General features: G+C 39.2%; 1 protein-coding gene across 1 annotated transcript; it reads right to left on the reverse strand.

Moving 5' to 3' along the window:
* Window positions 1–18,435: 18,435 nt before the first annotated feature.
* LOC110919839 lies at window positions 18,436–18,915 on the reverse strand. Its single transcript, XM_022164090.1, has 2 exons — window positions 18,759–18,915; window positions 18,436–18,638 (listed from the first exon to the last, which is right to left on the reverse strand). The coding sequence occupies exons 1-2, from the start codon at window positions 18,913–18,915 to the stop codon at window positions 18,436–18,438; spliced, it is 360 nt and encodes a 119-aa protein (XP_022019782.1).
* Window positions 18,916–22,041: the final 3,126 nt, after the last annotated feature.

Below are 22,041 nucleotides of genomic sequence, written 5' to 3' on the forward strand. Positions count from 1 at the left end.
AACTGTCTAACTTGAGCTGGATCGCATCACTTTCTGTTTTCACACAAGCCATCTCTTTTTGCATGATCTCAAGACGAGATATATACAAATTTATGTCAGTTTGTTTTCTTGAAACCATTTTAGTCAGTTCAGTTTTATCTTTCTTTAATGTTTCAATTACTGACTTAAATTCCTTTTCATGGTTTTCATAAAACATGTTGGCTTCTGTGCATTTTGAGAGATCCACAGTCAATTTCTGATTGTGGATAAATGTCACATCATATTTTTCTTGCAAAGCCTTATGCTTGCTTTGCAAGTCACACCACTCAGCAGATAAGGAACCATGTTTGTCTTGCAAGTCAAACAAACTAGCTTGTAAAGCATCATGTTTGGCTTGCAACTCAGACATGTTTCCTTCTAGATCAGCACATTTAGCATTCAAGCTATCACAGTTAACACAATTATCAGCAGTGGGTTCATCGACACATACCTGACTTGACGAACTGCCGATATTAGCCATAAAGGCTGAATGGAGAGAAGACGAAGTAAAAGCAGCTTGATCCACCAGAATAGATCTTCTTTGAGTGCCTGCTGTAGTTTCCTCCAAAAGTTCATCAATGTCTTCATCGATTCCAGCATTTGATGTCTCACCCACATGATCATCTCCAGAATTGGATGATTCTTCATCAACACTCCTGCTATACCCAGAAGAGTCTTCATCTTCAGACGATTCACCACCACTGGCAGAAGATTCTCCACCACTGGTGTGAACTAATTCCTTCACAACCTGAGCAAAACACGCTGTTCCATCGGGTGCATCACTACCCAACTGGATTGACCAGTCACAACCTTCATCCACCTGAACTGCCAGAGCCCGGTTGGTTTGGTTGTTGACAGGCACCAAAGTACGCTCATTGTTTCTGTTCTGCTGGTTGCCTTGGTTTCTGAAGGGATTTTGATTACCGTGCTGTGCTGGCTTTGTACACTCCCTCTTAAAGTGACCCCGTTCACCACAGTTGAAGCACTTCACCGCCTGTTTATCGAACCCATACTTGGTGTCTCGCTTACTTTCCAAGCTGGTTCTGCCAGTACTTTCCATCCAATCCTTTGCTCTTCTCACGGCACTCGCAAAGGCCCACTTGATATCCATCAGATCCATCTCTTCTTTATCTATCTGCCGATAATCTTCTTGTGTCAGATTGATGTTGCCAATCTGACCTTCTATTAACCCGCAGTACGCGCTCACTACAGTGTTAAGCAGCTCCATGTGTTCCTTAGCTACTTCTACACTGACTTTAGAAAAACTTGAAGTGTCAAGCTGCACTGTACTTGGTTTTGTTTGTTGACCAGCAGATGATGTTCCTCCATAACATGCACGTTGTGTTTGAGCGGGAGGAGGAGGAGGTGGCTGTATTGGATTTCCATACATGTCAGTGGTTGGAGGAGGCTTAACAGGAACTTGCACTGTATTGCCATACATATCAGTGCTTGTGACAAATGCTGTCTGCAGAGGAGCATGTTGGCTGCTTGGCACAATGGCTCTTGAAGAAGAAGAACTTGTAGTTCCATAATACATTTCTGGATTCTGCGGCACAGGAACTCTCTTTGCTTTCAAGGTTTCTTCTTGGTCCTTGTTCTCCAACAACTGCACGAAGTCGTTGATGTTTGTAGTAGCCATGACCCCATTATACTTCAGAATCTCCAGAAAACTGTTCCATTGGGGTGGCAATGCATCAGCAAACTTCTTTACAACCTCTGTCTGAGTTGTTGTCACGCCAAAGTTGTTCAACTCAGTAAGCAAATGATAAAATCTGCTTGTCATATCACCCAAGGACTCCTTATCCAAGCATGCAAAACCGTCAAATTCCTTCTTGAGCAGATCATGACGCAATTGACGTGTTGCCTCATTCCCTACTCCTCTGGTTTTTAGACCGTCCCACAACTTCTTCGTAGTCTTGAAGCTGACAAACTGGTGATAAATATCTTTGCTTAACGCCTGGGTGAGAATGGCGTAAGCTTTCTTCTCCAGATCATAAGTCTTTTTTTTGATCCTCTGGAAGATCTGCAAATGTGGCAGTTGAAGAAGCAGCAACCTCGATGGCTTGATCAAAATCTGTGGTGAAACGTATCCACAGCTCTGTATTCTGACCCAGAACATATGTACGAAAACGATCAGCCCAACCCGGATATTCATTTAAATGCATCAGCTTTGGAGGTCGATTCAAACTTCCAGTTTCACTCTCGCTTAAGAGAATACTTTGAATGCTTGGAGTTTGATTTGATACCAACGCCCACTGATTTCCCTGAGAAGATGTCGATACCGGAGACTCGGCCCATGAAGGCGATAGACTTGTAGATGTATACTTTCCACTGTCTGGCGCCGGTGTACCCCACCATGAGGGGGTTGAACCCGAACTTGTATATTTCCCACTATCTGGAGCCGGAGTTCCCCACCAACTCGGATTCATTTTTGATGTTTAATGACAAATACCTGAACAAATCACACAAATCAATCAGTTAAATATGATTTAAAAGTCTTCTGTTTAAGAATAACACAAGTATGTGATGAAAATAGGGGTTTTCGTCGCTGATATGTTTGATTTTGCCGCTGACAAGTGATTTCGTCGCTGAAATGGTGATTTCGTTGCTGAAATGTTTTACTGACACTTCTGATTTCGTCAGGAAAAGTGATTTCGTTGCTGAAATGTTTTACTGACACTTATGATTTCGCCAGGAAAAGTAATTTCGTCCAGAATTAGTTGATTTCGTCGCAGAACTGTTTATGACGAAAATAGGAGGGGATTTCGTCCAGAATATAAGTTGAATGATATCAAGTGATTTCGTCCAATATATAAGTTGAATGATGTCAAGTGATTTCGTCCAACACTCTCATGTGATTTCGTTGACAATTATAACCATAGACACAGGAGATATTTTCAATATTTTCAAAGACCTTAGATGTTATCTTATTATCCTGACACAAATGATCACTTTTGTCAAACACCAACTTATCTTTACTGACACAATAGAACCAACTTTCGGCTACACACCATTCCCAACTTACCAACCAGTAAGGTGAACTAATATTTTAATCAAATTACAATTTCCAATACACAAACAACTTGACAATTTAATTTCCAAGGATCAAAAAGTTGAATCAACAAGAACACTTTGAATGTGAAGATGAACTTGATGACTTTCTGGAAAAACCGATGATCTTTCAAACACAATATTCAGCTAAAAAGTTTAATAAAACCAATGAATATCATGCAAACAAGTTTTATAACAGGGTTTTAATTAAAATAATCAGCAAAACACACGGTTTTTCAGAAAGATAAGCTTTTAAAACTCGAAGAACAACTCGAAAAACCACTCGGTTTTAACAAGGAGAAGAGCCAAGGCTCTGATACCACTTGTAGGTCCGGCTAGGGGAGGATCTAGTCGCCTACTCCTTGTGTACAAACACACCCGGTTGTGCGGAATCCAACCGGAGATGCAAACCGAGATAGAACACGCAATGATAATATGGACACGAGATTTCAACGATTAACACCACTGTATTAATACTATGAAAAGTCAGTTACAAATCAACGTTTACAAATGTGCTCTGTAAACTCTCTCTCTCGTGTGTGTGTTCTAATGTGTTTACTTTTCTGTGTTCTATCAGTTCTATTTATATAGTGAAACACATCAACGAAATCAAATGATGGTCGAAATCCCATATGGTAGTCGAAATCCCAAAGCCTTCTCCGAAATCCCCTGATTTCGTCATAAATATTTGTTTTGCATGGGTTGGGCTTTGGCTTTTGATAAGATGAGGCCCAAGCCTTTTGTTTTGTCATGATTGGCCCAACATGTAATCTGATCATCTAACTTGATTGGCCCAACACATGATTTACGTGAATCACTTTTGAAGATTTGAAATGTTTAGCCAACTGATGACATCATCTTGACATCATCATGATGATGTCATGATGATGTCGCGGCAGGAACCAGTTCGTGGCGCTTCGTGCTTCGCGTGTCGAACTCTGGGGCGCACGACGGAGGAATGTCGTGACGTCGGGCTTGAGCCGAACCTATCCGGGTCGAACCGAACCGAGTCGCGTCCACATAATATGTATCAACATTTTGGCTTGTCGGTTTCAAAATCGTCAAAACGTAGCGATTGGTTGTTTTTGGTTTTATACCAAAACCGGCCATATAAAATCATACCAGACCGTTAATACGGTGATGACAATTTACGAATGCGAAAAGCATGTCGTTGCGAGCCTTTCGTATGTACCAAAAGGCTGTGTACATAACCCCAATGGCTTTAATCCCATCCAACCCTACTAATGGTGGTACTAAAAATAATTTATTTTGTTTTTTTTTATATTATCTACTTGGGTGTGATAACAATGTTAATTTGACAGACATAGAATGTTGTGTTCTACTTGTGTACATAACCCCAATGGCTTTAATCCCATCCAACCCTACTAATGGTGGTACTAAAAATAATTTATTTTGTTTTTTTTATATTATCTACTTGGGTGTGATAACAATGTTAATTTGACAGACATAGAATGTTGTGTTCTACTCGTCCAATTCATAGGATTTCACTCATTGGTTTTTAGCCTCTTCATATTTGATTTTAATATTATTATTATTATTATTATTATTATTATTATTATTATTATTATTATTTTATTGAAGGCTTTTTAACTTTATATTAATTATCTATTATATAAATTCTAAAGACTAAAGTTGGTAACACCAAATAACATGTTAGGAAGGAATTATTAAATGATTTAAACACTTTGAGGTTTGTTAATTAAACATAATTAAATTAAATAAACACCTTGTATGAAATAACAATAAGATGATTATAATTCAAACATATGACATAAAGTTTAGTTAATAAAGTTGATAACATTACAGTGAAGTACTGATCACTAATTAAATAATTAAAATAATTGAGTTTGAAATATATAAGAGGAGCTACCGCTAGCACTTGAAAACCTCTACAGAAGGTCAAACAGATGAGGGATTACAAACTGCTCCACAACCTGCAGCCACAATGGATCAAGTTACTAAGAGAACATTTTGACCCATGAATTCGTGATTCGTGTTGTGCTTTATCTCAAACAGGTTGAAAGTATGTCCATAGTACATTTTTAATACACACAAATTACATCAGTAGTTATTTATAAATATGTAAAAAATGCAGAATAAGTATTAGCGGGTCAACCAACCTGGTCCAACCCATTTCAACCACGGCCACAAACAACCTGTTTCGACCCAAACCCACAGGCTCAACTTATGCATCATAGCCTCAACAGGCTCAGCTTATGCATCATAGACTCAACACTTTGAGTTCAGACAATAAACATCAAACTATAGCTAACTATAGCTGATTGATTTCGATACACCACCTGGTCATTTGCTTATCAAAACATCTGGAAGACTCAGACATGTAATTGAGAGATGAACACAACTACGGGTAAAGCCATGGCTGCAACACACGGTTGCAGAGTGAGAACTATGCAACCTGGATATTGCCCCGCCAAGATGCTACTCGGCTCTTCTATGTACCCTCAAAATACAATCATCAACACAGTCTATTGTGTTATGTAACCTCGCTTTAAAGCATGATGTACAAGAGTAATTTGCCACTAAACTTAAACAACCTTTAAAGCATGATGTACAAGTGTTTTAAGCACAAGAAACACATATGTAACCTCACAGGCTCAGCTTATGCATCATAGCCTCAACACTTTCAGTTCAGACATATTAAGAACACAAGCTCAGCTTTTGCATCACAGCCTCAAACACTTTCAGTTCAGACAGATTACACAAGCTCAGCTTTTGCATCACAGCCTCAAACACTTTCAGTTCAGACAGATTAAGAACACAAGCTCAGCTTATGCATCATAGACTCAACACTTTCAGTGCAGATAGATTAAGAACACAAGCTCAGCTTTTGCATCACATTATAACTCTTTTTAATAAACTTTTTGAATTTAAAGTAACAATTGATTTAAAGTAATGAATCAGGTTAAAACTCTAAACAGCTTTGCACTTGCATCAAATTATAACTCTTTTTAATAAACTTTTTGAATTTAAAGTAATAATTGATTTAGTTTTTTTATGACAAAAAAATTGACCAGTAACCTGTCAGAAAGACTTTCGAAACCTTTTTCAGAAACCTAACTCCTGATTTTAGAGTTGAACAGTTGACAACCTTTTAGAATCCAAAATTTTTTTACTGCTATACTTTTTGAATTTTTTTACTGACGATGACTGTTCAAATACAGCTGTAAAAGCAAACACTGTTTGGATTTGTCAGAAAGGAAGCATGCTTGGAAGTCTATAAATTCAACTAAATTCATCAAAATTCATCACAACTCTACAAGCACTCAACTTAGATACTAAAACCTTCAGTAACATAAGCATGTAAATCAGCTACAAACATACCAGATCTGTAACAAACATAAAGGCTAAAATCATTTTAAGCACATTATCTATCTATCTATATCTATATCTATATCTATATCTATATCTATATCTATATCTATATCTATATCTATATCTATATCTATATCTATATCTATATCTATATCTATATCTATATCTATATCTATATCTATATCTATATCTATATCTATACTCTATACTCTATACTACTTTAATAAGCATATAGGAAGGACAGAAATGGTCATTTGCCACTTTACAACCATTTGAAGCCCATTGTACAACCTTTAAAGCAAAAAGGTGTTGAAAAATCCTTCAACAACACTCGGACCAGCTCATATAAACTAACCGGATGCATTTGACCCGTTTTAATCAAATGGATCCAATATATACTTTCTTTCAAAACATCTGGAAGACTCAGACGTGTAACTGAGAGATGAACATAACTACGGGTAAAGCCATGGCTGCAACACACAGTTGCAGAGTGAGAACTATGCAACCTGGATATTGCCCCGCCAAGATGCTACTCGGATCTTCTATGTACCCTCAAAATACAATCATCATCACAGTATATTGTGTTATGTAACCTCGCTTTAAAGCATGATGTACAAGAGTAATTTGCCACTAAACTTAAACAACCTTTAAAGCATGATGTACAAGTGTTTTAAGCACAAGAAACACATATGTAACCTCACAGGCTCAGCTTATGCATCATAGCCTCAACACTTTCAGTTCAGACATATTAAAAACACAAGCTCAGCTTTTGCATCACAGCCTCAAACACTTTCAGTTCAGACAGATTACACAAGCTTAGCTTTTGCATCACAGCCACAAACACTTTCAATTCAGAAAGATTAAGAACACAAGCTCAGCTTTTGCATCACAGCCTCAAACACTTTTAGTTCAGACAGATTAAGAACACAAGCTCAGCTTATGCATCATAGACTCAACACTTTCAGTTCAGACAAATTAAGAACACAAGCTCAGCTTTTGCATCACAGCCTCAAACACTTTCAGTTCAAACAGATTAAGAACACAAAATCCGAAGTACACAACAAGAGTAATTTTCCACTAAACTTAAACAACCTTTAAAGCATGATGTACAAGTGTTTTAAGCACAAGAAACAAATATGTAACCTCACAGGCTCAGCTTATGCATCATAGCCTCAACACTTTCAGTTTAGACATATTAAGAACACAAGCTCAGCTTATGCATCATAGACTCGACACTTTCAGTTCAGACAGATTAAGAACACAAGCTCAGCTTTTGCATCACAGCCTCAAACACTTTCAGTTCAGACAGATTAAGAACACAAAATCTGGAGTACACAACTCCTTTACCACCCACCGGCAACTGTAAAAGCAAAACCGAATCTTATCAGTAACATTAGATCTATAAAAACATAATCAGCTACAAACATACCAGATCTGTAACAAACATAATCAGTAAAATAAGCATGTAAATCAGCTACAAACATACCAGATCTGTAACAAACATAATCAGGTACAAACATAATCAGTAACATAAGCATGTAAATCAGCTACAAACATACCAGATCTGTAACAAACATAATCAGTAACATAAGCATGTAAATCAGCTACAAACATACCAGATCTGTAACAAACATAATCAGTAACATAAGCATGTAAATCAGTTACAAACATACCAGATCTTTAACAAACAAAATCAGCTACAAACAAAATCAGCTACAAACATACCAGATCCGGGCTGCCAATATTCCTCTAAGAACTCAGATCTGCAAGTCGTGTAACCTCAGATCTGTCAATATTCATAAAAAATCCTCAAAAAATGACGGTAGATCTGAGAAATTTCAGCAGAAAAAAGTACCTGGCTCGACGGTGGTTAGGTAGATCTAAGTCGATGGTATCTCCACCGCTCCATCTTCATCTATAACAGAACAAACAAAACAAAGAAAACAAACTCAAAATCAGCTAGAAAAAAAATCAGCTACAAACAAAATCAGCTACAAACATACCAGATCTGGTGTCGGATGTCGGATGTAAAGAGATTCATCACAGAGAAACCCTAGATATTGATCTTGGAGCGCCTGGTTTTGAAACCCTAGAACCGTGTCTGGTGAGAGAGAGAGAGAGAGAGAGAGAAGAAGAAGAAGAAGGATGGGGGCGGATGTGAATGAAATGAATATTAGGGTTTAGATTGAGTGAAAGAAGGTATATATTGGATCCATTTGGGTAAAACGGGTCAAAGAGATCCGGTTAGTTTGTATGAGCTGCTCCACGTGTGTTGAAGGATTTTTCAACACCTTTGTGCTTAAAAGGTTGTACAATGGGCTTCAAATGGTTGTAAAGTGGCAAATGACCATTTCTGTCCTTCCTATATGCTTTATAAAGTAGTATAGATATATAGGGTTAGGTTAACGTACAAATGCCCTTATCCTACATAGCGTACGCGATCATCTCAACCGTCAGATCTTCATCCCACATTGAAATCGCATGTTGATTTTTTGTAACAAATTCGCATGTTGGTTTTTTAACATGCGATTTCTTTAAAATTACCATGAGAAATTGTTACAAAAAACCAACATGCAATTTCATCAAAAATATCACATGCGAAATTGTTACAAAACAACAACATGTGATTTCATCAAAAATTATCACATGCGATTTCATCCTGCTATTTTATAACATGCGAATGCGAATTCACCATCGCATACATAACGTACGTTAAGCCATTTTGTACAATACACTTTCTCTCTCTCTCTCTCTCTCTCTCTCTCTCTATATATATATATATATATATATATATATATATATATATATATATATATATATATATATATATAGGTCAGGATTTAGAGAAAACGGGGGAAATGTGAGAACAGTGAGAACGATTATGGATCGTTAGATCAAAACAATCTATGGACTAGATTGGCGCGGTGGCGTTATTGTAAATAACACCAATTCTATTAAGTGGACGCGCTTCATTAAGGGTAAAAGGGTCTTTTATCGCTCAAATTCAAAACGCCAACAAAAATGATAACACGCCAATCAAAACAAATAAAACGCCATTAAATACAAAACGCCAAAAATTAGTGATAAAATGCGTTGGAGATTACAGGAAGAGGAAACAACACAGTAACTGAGATTCAATTATTAACATTTATTAGAAGAAATTCCCTCCTAAATTACGCGCCAAAAACATCATTATATAAACGACGTTAAACATCGCTTCCATAATCACTTCAATCTATCATTCTGCAAAAACATCTTTTACCAAAACATCAAAAATGGCAACCATCGTTTGGTGGAGATACACTCTGGCAATCAGACGATTCGTCCTACATTTTGACAACAGAAGGAGGGTGTATGTTAGGACAATCAAAGCAATTTTTAAGATGGAAGAAGAGGTACACAGGGGTATCCTATCGCTTGGCATTGCTCTGGATAACGAATGTCATGAAACATATAAGCTTATGAAAATATTAACAAGGAAATTTGGACCAATCAAAGTAGATGGAAAATCGGACCCAGTCATGACATCATGGCGTTTTGATGAGGAAACAGACATTGTGACCGTTATATATGACAGCGGAGAGCAGGAAGACTACCTGCTTGAAAACATCAGGAGGACAAAGCAGGGGATTGGGTTCATGGAAGAATTGCACAAGGCCACTTGTTTGTGTTGGTGCAGTTTTTGTGTCCGATGTTGTTCGAATAGATAAGAATGATTTTATGTTGATTATGCAATAGTTAGTGAAACGGTCAAATGAACGTGTATTGACCCGCTCGTTTGAAGTGGTCAAACGAGAGGGTTATGTGTTTGACCGTATGTGTTTGCAAGACAAGGGTTGTGGCTATAAATACAACCACTTGTTCATTTGCAAAGTGAGAGAGTTGGCAGAGAGTGTGAGGAAGCTTTTAGGCTTTGGGGGAGAGATCACCACTTGGTCTCTCCCCGGATGTATACTCCATTGGTATTGTTCGGTTATCTTGTAATCGGGCCGCTTTGTAATGTAATACTACCGAATTAATACAAAGAAGTTGTTTGTTTGTCTCCAATGTCTCCCGTTTTGAACATAATCAATCACTAATCACGGTTTTGGTCCGAAATCACGAACCTACAATTGGTATCAGAGCCATGGTACCCGATTTAGTAAATCTAACCGTTTGCTAAATCACATGTGCTCTAGATCTGTGATTCTTGTGATTTTTGTTCAAGATGTAAAAAATGGTGAAAATAAGAAAAACCCAGATCTGGACCATAATATGCGGGTCTAGATGAAACAGGAGTTGGGTGTTTTATTTTACATGAAGTATTTCAAGTTTTCATCATCAAATATCATGTTTTGAAGGTTTTTCCTCAGAGATCTGGAAAAGAACAGTTGCTGTGTTCTTGATGCTTGGTGGCGGCTGTTAGAGAAGATAGGGTTTCTTCAAAAGTGAACCACGAAGAATCCCTGACGAAGACTCAACTGGCCGACGAAGACTTAAATGTTCGACGAAGGGTTAAGGGTTTGAAGAACAGTTAAGATGTTTGATGAAGGTTAAGGTGTTTGACGAAGGGTTAAGAATTTGACGAACCCTTTGTTAGTTTGACGAAGAGTTAAGGGTTTGACGAACCCTTTGTTTGTTTGACGAAGACTTAACTTGTTTGACTCAACAGCGACGAAGACCATGATGTCGCCGAAGAGTTAATCCACTAGCGAACACTCCACTGAAAGAAGATTGAAGGTTCGGCAATGAAGAATGAAGGTTCATCGGACTAAATATGCTGGACGAAGAGTCAAGCTTCATGAGTCTTCGTTGTAGAATCAAGTCTTCGTGGGTTCTGGTTCTTCGTGTCATCTTCAGTGGATGGTGATTCGGGTCGAAGACAGGTGTTGACGAAGGTGCACCAATGACTGATAATGGTCGAAGAATCTTCAGATCCGATGAATAATCAGGTGATGTCGGCTCTTGTTATTGTAAACACAGGTTAGAGAGAGTGAAATTGAGACGGAATTTGGATTGTGGTGCTGTTATTGTTGAATCTGGGTGGGTTATGGATGAATCGGAATTAGAAAGGGGAATGGATCAAAGGTTATGATGAAGATGGCGGTGATTTACAGTTGATTGGTAATGGCCACACATTTTTTTTTGGGGGGGGGGGTTGGAGGTGTATATCGTAGAGAGATTGAGAGAGAGACTTGAAAGTGGGTGGAGCATGGATGCTTGTTTATCACAGAGAAATAAAGAATACAAAGGCTGATTCAGTTTGGCAGCTAGGTCTTCTCTGTTTGGGCTCACTTTTAATATTGGCGATGATATTGGCTGCACATTTGTGAATTTCTGTTTGGGCTCACTATTCATTGTTTGGGCCAGCTATCAATGAAACACTTGGGCCTAGGTTATTAGTGGCATTGGATGAAAGACATCATTCGTGGACATTAGATTGGGCCCAGTAGATTGTTCGTTGGTTCTGTGGGTAGGCATGATGAAAATAAATTTGAAAAAACATGGAGTCATGGACCCATTTCTATTCGTGAGTTGCAAAGTGGGGTCGGGTATTCGTGATGTTGATTTGAATCGCGCTTCTAAATATCAAGGTCAAATTCGTACGAGTTCGGGGGCGTGCCAGATCAGTTTGAGGATGATGAAAACAAATGATTTATTTTGAAAAATGTGGGGTAGTCACGGTTACCGATGCAAACATCAAATTTGGTGACTTGACTACTATGGGCCAAAAACCAAAAACGGTATGTTTACTTCCGCACGTCAATGTTTATGTTGTTATCGGTTATTCGTAAATGTTCGAAAGCATTTTGTTTATTGTCATATTCTCGCATTTGGAAACAATTGAATGAACCTAGAATGCCAATACCAGTCCTAACGAGTTCACAAAGTCTTTGGAGGAATACAAGTCAGATCCTACGGGGTGCTAGGGGACTTTCTTTATCAACTAGAATATGCAAAGAAGAAAGCATTGTGTTTATTGTCATATTCTCGCATTTGGTAACGATTGAATGAACCTGGAATGCCAATACCGGTCCTAACGAGTTCACAAAGTCTTTGGAGGGATACAAGTCGGATCCTACGGGGTGCTAGGGGACTTTCTTTTTCAACTAGAATATGCAAAGAAGAAAGCCGTTTTCATGATTTTTCGAAAAACCAAGAACATTTGAAAGATTCTACTCAGTGGAGATAATTTGTTCAGTAAAGATTGATGACAGTTCCACTCAGTGGAGGGAATTGGTGAACATTTGAAGATTCTACTCAGTGGAGAGAATTTGTTCTGTGAAAATTGACGACAATTCCTTTGAAGGGGAGGGAATCTGTTAAGGTTTAGAGATCTTACCAAAGAAATGGGGGGATAAAAATCTTCATATGTTGAATTTCTTCGGTAAATTTCTAAACGCAATCACAAGTGGTAGAGTTTGTGATTTTCTGGTGATACTAAAGGTTCTGCGTGGAATGTTTTGCACAGACACATATTTGAGGATTTTAATTAATTCTCTAGCCAACGTGAAGGGTTTTGCACGGAAACATACAGGTATCTAAAGTCGACAGTAGTTTCAAAGCGCTTTTCACTGAAGACCTGGGGGAATCTTTATGAAAGCTGATAGTTCAAGGTTGAAGACCTGCAGGATTCGGTTTTTGGGTTTGATGCTTCTTTGGGATTTTACAGGGATCTGGGGGTAACTAAATTCATTGAGTTTGCAAACGATGTACTTGGTCAAGCTGACATCCTGAGTACTGATGCTGAAGATCCGTAGTGCTTTACTTGGTCAACTTCACAAAGGCGAGACAATGAGATCTGGATGTAGTTCAACTAAGCGTGCTGTTTGGTTGAGCTTGCAAGGGATATACTCGGTCTAGCTGACTTTCCTGAGTGTTGATGCTGAGGATTAAAGTGCATTACTTGGTCGATTCCACAAAGACGGTTTACAGAAGACAGTTCACCAGAAATCTCTACGAATGTAGTATGCTTGAATGAAATAGAGTTCTTACGGCAGATCAAGACTTGATGCAGTTCTTAAAGAATGGAACCCTTATCAAATTCCGGTTGGAGTATTGGAAGATCGGTCAATTGAGCCTTGTGAGGACATTGCACAACACCCAACATGGATACACGTACTTTGAGGGGGAATACTATACGAGAAGCTTCAAGGGTTTGGTATTGTTATGAAGACTCAAGTCAAGATACTACTTACCTGGATCATTGGTCAAGGGGGAATTTGTTAACACAGAGAAGATAACATCAACAAATACTTGACTGAAGATCGATTGCAGTTGCATTTTCAGCATTCGACAGCAACGGACAAGGGGGAATTTGTTGGTGCAGTTTTTGTGTCCGATGCTGTTCGAATAGATTAGAATTATTTTATGCTGATTATGTAACAGTTAATGAAACGGTCAAACGAACGTGTATTGACCCGCTCGTTTGAAGTGGTCAAACGAGAGGGTTATAAACTTTGACAGTGTGTGTTTGCAATACAAGGGTTGTGGCTATAAATACCACCACTTGTTCATTTGCAAAATGAGAGAGTTGGCAGAGAGTGTGAGGAAGCTTTTAGGCTTTGGGGGAGAGATCACCACTTGGTCTCTCCCCGGATGTATACTCCTTTGGTATTGTTCGGTTATCTTGTAATCGGGCCGCTTTGTAATGTTATACTACCGGATTAATACAAAGAAGTTGTTTGTTTGTCTCCAATCTCTCCCGTTTTGAACATAATCACTCACTAATCACTGTTTCGGTCCGAAATCACGAACCTAGAGTTTGAACACAGACATGGACTTAAAAATGGAGTTGATGCATGACATGTTCAAATGGAGGCTTCAGAATCTTCAACAACAAGGAGCCGATGAAAGTGAAAAGTGAAACTGATGACATAGATGAAAGTCTAGATGAAGACTCCGAGGAAGAAGAAGACGAAAGTGATGGATACTTCTCGGATAAAGTACCTTCTGACGAGGAGTTTTAATTTTTATTTGTTGGTTTTCTTCGGTGTAATCTTTTTTTTTTCTTAAGATAATTAAATGCTATATTTCTCCATTTAATTTCAAACGCCAAAAAAATACCACAAAAAGTTATTGCTTACAAAACGCCAAAAATAATAAAAAAATATTTTTCCTGTTTAATATTTTCTCTGTTATTGTATTTTGTCATCTTGGTCTACATAACGCCATTAAAAAAAACGCCAAACTTAGAAGATGGGATGTCTGTCAACCTAAAACTGATAAAGCTGAACAAAACAGTAAACACACACAGTAACTTGAGAAGACGGTTACTTTATTACTATCATTTATTATAATAAAAATCCCGCCTAAACTACGCGCCAAAAGACTCTTATAAGAGAGAGGTCTCTACACAATGAATTGATCACACCCAGTAAACAAACGCCATGTTTCCTAGAAACCACTCACTTTAAAAGCCAAAAAAATAGTTTTAAAAAAGCCATAGATGGCAAAGGTTTCACTGAATAGATTCTTCTCTGAGGTGGGTATCTCTATAAGCTTTTGCTGAACGAGATGGACAAATATTCAAGAAAAAGAGACTGATGATAGTGATATGTTATCATGTGAGTTTTGTTCTTGATGACTATATGCATGGCATGAAGGGATCAATACCGGTGTAAAATGCTATTTTAGACTCCATTATTATAAATATCGTTCAAGCAGGAGTTGATCTTCAATGACATGTCACCAAACAAGAATGTCACACCAAAAAACAGGATGCCACTAACAAAGTTTCGTCTAAAAAGACGGGCGTTATGTAGGAAAGTTGGCATCTACCTAAGGTATTCAAAAGTTCAAAACGCCAAAACAAAATTCAAGGAGAAGAGGCTGATGACAGTGAAGATTTGGATGAGAAATTAGATTACCATTTTTTATTTTTTTTCATTTTCTATTGTTTTGTTATCTAATTCTCTGTTGTTTGTTATCTAATTCTCTACTAATAGAATACATTATTATATAAAACGCCAAAAACTACAAACACCAAAACACTAATAGTATGAAAACTGTGAGAATGGATGCTGGCAAAGCACCTTGTTAATGTATTAAACGCCAAAAAAATTGACTAAACACCATAAAAAAACATTTGATCTTATTGTAATCTTATGAAAATATTAATGAATCATAATGAATTATTAACAACGCCATGAACGCCAAAAATTGACCAGGGAAATGCTATAACGCCAAAAAAATTATCTGTGTGACACAAAAACAATTAATTCAACGTGATAGATCTAAGAAACAATAAAACACCAAGTAGTTAATGAATATAATTAACGCCAAAATAATCTTAGACGCCAAAAATGAAGCAGCATGTTACGCAAAACTGGGAAATAAAAGAATATTGAAAAGACAAAAAACCCCTCACGCCTTGATCATATCACGTGCCACGTGTTGGGCCAGGATGCGTTCTCACCGTTCTCACACTTTAGGGCGTTTTCTCCTGATCCTGTTTATATATATATCCCGCACCACGACTAGGGTTCCATAACGGCTAGGGTTCCGTAACGGCTGTCGTGGTTCTGCCCGACGTAATCGTTGGAATGCCGTCTCGGGGAGGGTATTACTAATGTTAAAATGGGTTATTATACTAACACGTGTGCATTTGTGTATTTAATAGATAATCACCAGGAAAAACCTAAAGGAAATTCTAAGACAGCAATGTGAGTAATCTCATTTTTGTAAATTGTTTTTACAAAACCTCACTTAATTAATTATATATTAAGCAGTTATTGAGTATTTGTAAGGATACAATTATCGTCGGTATGTTGGGGTTTTGTATACAAAATTTGTTACTGCCTTGCGAGGGGTAACATTTCCACAAGTCGGGTTGACAGTACCATGGGTGGTAATTGATATGACTTGGAAACAAATGTAATTGCGAGACCGCCCTCAATACTGTACAATGGTTTTTATTTAAACTTGATTAAACTGGGATTCACTCACCAGTATTTCCCACTGATAAAATGTGTTAAATGCATTTCAGGTAACAATATGTGACAGCCAAGTAGAAGACAGCTAAACAGCACTCAAGGCTTGGAAAAGTGGCAATAAAGTTACCAGAAATAAAATAGATGTTTTTATTAAATATAATAGGATTTATTCGTATGAAAGTGTGTGTACTTAAAACTTGGTTTCTATCTCATCTGTTTAATATTATGAAAGTGTGGTATTTTACTCTGATAAAATATTTCCTAACTACGGTCCTGATGTAATTTCCGCTGCCAAAATTGATAAAACAACAGATACCACCGAAACTGGCCGCGGCCGCCCGTTCCCGAGTTGTTAGGGGACGGGGGTTGCGACAGATAGGATCTGTTTCGGGAACGTAGAATGTAAGAGAAATTCAAATGTTAGAACTCCAGAACCTACATATATATATATATAAAGTATATCATACATTACGACTTAACGTACTTCACGTTCGACAACGTGCGTGATTTGTTCTATAACATGCGCGATTAACGTTTTCAATATGCGTGATTATTGTGTTTCAACATGCGTGATTTTGGATTTTTAAGTTATAACGTGCGTGATTTTAAAATGAACGTGCGTAATTACCTGTCGTACGTGATGTACGTTAAGCCGTAATGTACGTTAACCTTCCTCTCTCTCTCTCTATATATATATATATGTATATATATATATATATATATAGGGAGCCGCTAGAATGAAAACCACCCCGAGTTGTAAGAACCGCGAGAACTACACCCCACGGGTGGGCGTTCACCATGATTTTTTTTTACAACTAGATGTGTGTATTATAAACACAGCCGTAAAAAAAAAAATTTAAACGCCGCGGCCGAGGGGGTAGTTTTTTACACCACTAGACTCAAACTACTACTCTAAAGATACTACTCGACTCAATGACTCGAACGACCTACGACTCAATGTACACTATCTCCTCCCGGCACTTTAATTGTCCTCAATTAAGCGTAAGTGCCAAAATATCCCCACACTTGAGGCGAAAGCACATGAGAGTTTGACATTTTAAACCTTGACACAACTTTGGTGGCAACAAAATCTGTTTAGAAGCTAATTTTATTTGCAAAAATCAGTTCAAAAACTTATTTTTTTAGCAAAAATTCATAGTTATACACAAACAAACCCGTAAAGCTCAAACATGTTGTCTAGTTGTCCAAACATACCTCACAAGTGTCAAATAACCTCAAGCAAACCAACCCGAACCATCCGCAGGCCCGATTTGTATGTAAATATACCACTAACATGACAAAAAGCTCAAAAATCCCAACTTTTTGACCGTACACAAACCCTAAACTAAGACATGACTGACCCGACACTAAAACGAAGCAATAAAGCTACCTACTAGCAAGAAATCACAGAAAACATACCTTGGATTCGGATTTAGCAAGAAAAAATGAAGTCTTGAACTTTTAGTGCACGAATTTGTCCAAAGACGTGAAAATGGAGCGCGAATTCGGGTGAAATTGATGGTTAAGTTTGTGGGGAATGTGATTGTGGTGATTTAGGAAGAAGAATGGGGTGATTTGGTGGAGAAATGAGTGATTTATGGTGGTTTTAGTAAAATTCGCGTTTTAGGGTTTAAAATTGGGGAAAAAGGAAGATTGTAGCGACAGGTTCAATAAAAAACGATTTTAAAAGGGTCAACAGGGGGCTCGCATGACGCGTTGGGTCCAGGGTAGGGCCTCGCGTTACGCGGCGGGTTGAATTAGAATTGTTTTTGAACCTTTTACCCTCGCGTGACGCGAAGGGCCTAGGCGTCGCGCGAGGGGTCGATTTTGGCAGAAGGTTTCGTGAAAATTCTTGTTCCATGCCTTAGAAAAATTTTGAAACTTTTCCCAAACCATCCAAAACCCTCAAAAATTGTTTTAAGTGTCCAAGACACTTACATGGGACCTCTTTTCTCATGTCTTCTCCGTTCCGTATCGGTGATGAAACCTGCAAAATTCTCAACGACACAAAACAAACACCGAAAAACTACGAAAAAAAAAACGAAAAAAATAAGAAATTTACAAACGGTACATACTCTACACGCGAAGCTTTTCGCGCTCACTGATCGGTGAAGGTAGGTGGGTCCTCTAGAGGAATTTCTTCCTCTTCGGTAGTATCAATAGGACCTCCCAAGTAATGTTTTAAACGATGACCGTTTACCTTCCACACACCGTTGTCGACTTCGTTGTATAATTCAACCGTGCCATATGGAAACACTTCCTTCACCACATACGGCCCACTCCATCTCGATTTCAACTTCCCTGCTATTAATTTCAACCGTGAATTGAACAAAAGTACTTTGTCACCTACCTTAAAATCCTTCAAACCTCGCAACCTCCTATCATGCAATGCCTTGGTTTTCTCCTTGATACTCTAAGAACGTTCATAGGCAGCATCCCTTAGAGCTTCCAACTCGTGAATTTGGAAGAATCTCCTTCTTGCGGCTTCGGTAAGGTCAAGGTTTACGGTTTTTAATGCCCACAACGCCCTATGCTGTAACTCTACCGGAAGATGGCAAGCTTTGCCATACACGATCATAAAGGGTGTCGTTCCTAACGGTGTCTTATAGGCGGTACGGAATGCCCACAAAGCGTCGTCGAGCTTTTCCGACCAATCCTTTCTACTTTTTCCTACCGTTTTCTCTAAGATTCTCTTCACCCCTCAGTTAGCATTCTCTACTTGGCCACTAGTTTGCGGGTGGTATGCGGTAGAAAGACGGTGAGTGACACCGTAGCGTGCAAGTGCTTTTTCCATGGCGGAATTGCAAAACTGCGTGCCACGGTCACTTATGATAGCTTTAGGGACTCCGAAACGCGTGAATAGCTTCTTAAGGAATCTCACCACCACTCGGGCATCATTGGTGGGCAAAGCTTGAGCTTTGACCCACTTCGAAACGTAATCAATGGCCACGAGGATGTACCTATTCCCACTAGAGGATGGGAAAGGTCCCATGAAATCAATGCCCCATACATCAAAGATTTCCAATACTTGGTTGGGATTTTGAGGCATTTCATCCTTGGATGAGATGTTGCCGGTACGTTGGCAACGGTCACAAGTCCTAACAAACTCTACGGCATCCTTAACTACCGTTGGCCAATAAAACCCACTATCAAAAACCTTTTGAGCCGTCACATTTGCTCCGTGATGGCCTCCCGTTAAACCCTCGTGCACATGTCTAAGGATGTCTAAACCATCCTCCTTTGAAACACATCTCCTAAGCACTCTATCTCCACCTATCCTAAATAGGTATGGGTCGTCCCAAATATACTTCCTAGCCTCCCTAAGAAGTTTTTTCTTTTGTTGGTAGGACATACCCCTCACAAGATCTCCGGTCGCTAATTAGTTTGCCAAGTCCGAGAACCATGGCAAACCTTCTACCTCGGCACTAACAAAATCTACGATTTCGTGGGGAAAATTGTCTCCTATGGAATCCTCACGCACCTCTTCTCTCTTTGGATCCTCTAAACGTGACAAGTGGTCGGCGGCCACGTTTTCCGCTCCCTTTTTATCCTTAATTTCTATGTCAAATTCGGAGAGCAAAAGAATCCATCTAATGAGACGCGGCTTTGCGTCTTTCTTTTGGAAAAGTAATCGCAAAGCGGAGTGGTCGGTGAACACGGTGGTTTTGGAAAGCACGAGATATGAGCGAAACTTATCAAACGCAAACACTACGGCTAAGAGTTCCTTTTCCGTTGTGGTATAGTTCTCTTGAGCATCGTTTAGAGTTTTGCTTGCGTAGTAAATTGGATGAAAGTGCTTATCGACTCTTTGTCCTAGGACCGCACCTACGGCATAATCACTCGCATCACACATGAGCTCAAAAGTAAGCTCCAATCGGGCGACACAAGTATCATGGCACTCACGAGTTGTTCTTTCAAGAATTCAAACACCTTGATGCACTCCTCGTCGAAGACGAAAGGTACATCCTTCTCTAAAAGCCTAGTCATCGGGCGTGTGATTTTCGAAAAATCTTTTATAAAACGCCTATAAAATCCCGCATGACCTAGAAAGCTCCTAACGAACTTGACACTAGTAGGTGGAGGCAATCTACTTATGGTATCTATCTTGGCTCTATCCACCTCTATACCCTCTCTCGACACCTTGTGTCCTAAAACTATCCCCTCCGTCACCATAAAGTGACACTTCTCCCAATTCAACATAAGATTTGTCTCTATGCACCTCTTAAGCATCCTATCAACATTTAAAAGACATTGTTCGAAATTGGTGCCATAAACCGAGAAGTCATCCATGAAAACCTCCATGGAAGTCTCAAGCATGTCTTGGAATATAGCGACCATGCATCTTTGGAAAGTTGCCGGAGCGTTGCATAACCCGAAAGGCATGCGGCGATACGCATAAGTGCCGTAAGGGCATGTGAACGTCATTTTATCTTGATCCTCCGGGACGATGGGGATCTGAAAATAACCCGAAAATCCATCGAGAAAACAATAAAATTGTTGACCCGCTAGACGCTCCAACATTTGGTCAATGAACGGTAAGGGGAAGTGGTCTTTCCGGGTGGCGTCGTTTAACTTTCGATAGTCTATGCATACACGCCAACCGGTAACGGTACGGGAAGGGATTAACTCGTTCTTTTCATTCATGATCACCGTCATCCCACCCTTCTTTGGGACGACTTGGGTCGGGCTAACCCATGGTGAATCGGAAATGGGGTAAATCACCCCGGCATCTAATAGCTTAAGCACTTCTTTCTTAACGACCTCTTGCATGTTCGGATTGAGCCGCCGTTGAGGTTGCACCACCGGCTTATAGTCGTCTTCCATGAGTATTCGGTGGGTACAATAGGCGGGGCTTATGCCCTTAATATCCGAAAGGCGCCATGCAATGGCCTCCCTGTTCACTCTCAACACCTCTAGTAACCTACCCTTCTCCCCCTCCTCTAACATAGACGAAATAATGACGGGAAACTCGGAACCCTCACCTAAGAAAGCGTACTCTAAGTGGGACGGGAGGACTTTGAGTTCTAATGGGGCGGGTTTCTCTATAGGTGTACTCTCACTCTCACTTTTGATCTCACTTAATTCTAGCACTTCGGGGGCCCACTCGTTCTCTTCTACCTCTTCACTCTCACTAACAACCTCCTCTACCTTCTCAACTACTTCCTCTATCCTACTCTCAACTAGGTCGGCTCCACTAATATAGTCAAAGCAATGGCCAACACAAGATAAGAAAGACTCTATGAAATAGACCGAATGACAAGGACTACTAAGATCATCGGAACCACTAGGGTGTTCCATGGAGCGTGCTATCTCGAAAGTGACCCTCTCCTCACCGACTTGAAGTGTGATTTTCCCGTCAAAGACATCGATGATGGCCTTGGCGGTACACAAGAATGGGCGTCCTAGAATGATGGGAACCTTTTCGTCGGCTTCCATATCAAGAACGACAAAGTCTACGGGGAAGACGAACTTATCCACTTTGACTAAAAGGTTTTCAATAATGCCACGTGGATACTTAACAGATCTATCGGCTAGCGACAAAGACATGCGTGTAGGTGACAACTCTCCTAGACCTAACCTCTCATACAAAGAATATGGCATTAGGTTTATACTCGCTCCTAGGTCGGCTAGGGCCCTACACTCGGTATCACTCCCAAACAAGCACGGGATGGTAAAAAGGCCCGGATCCGTCAATTTTTCCGGG

Source organism: Helianthus annuus, chromosome 16 (assembly GCF_002127325.2).
Source record: "Helianthus annuus cultivar XRQ/B chromosome 16, HanXRQr2.0-SUNRISE, whole genome shotgun sequence".
Taxonomy (NCBI): Eukaryota; Viridiplantae; Streptophyta; class Magnoliopsida; order Asterales; family Asteraceae; genus Helianthus; species Helianthus annuus.

Coding starts and splice junctions, on each gene's coding strand:
- LOC110919839 (XM_022164090.1), bottom strand. CDS start 18,915: ATGATCGTGTATGGCAAAGCTTGCCATCTTCCGGTAGAGTTACAGCAT. Junction 18,639..18,758: donor AAGGGATGCTGCCTATGAAC/GTTCTTAGAGTA, acceptor AATTAATAGCAG/GGAAGTTGAAATCGAGATGG.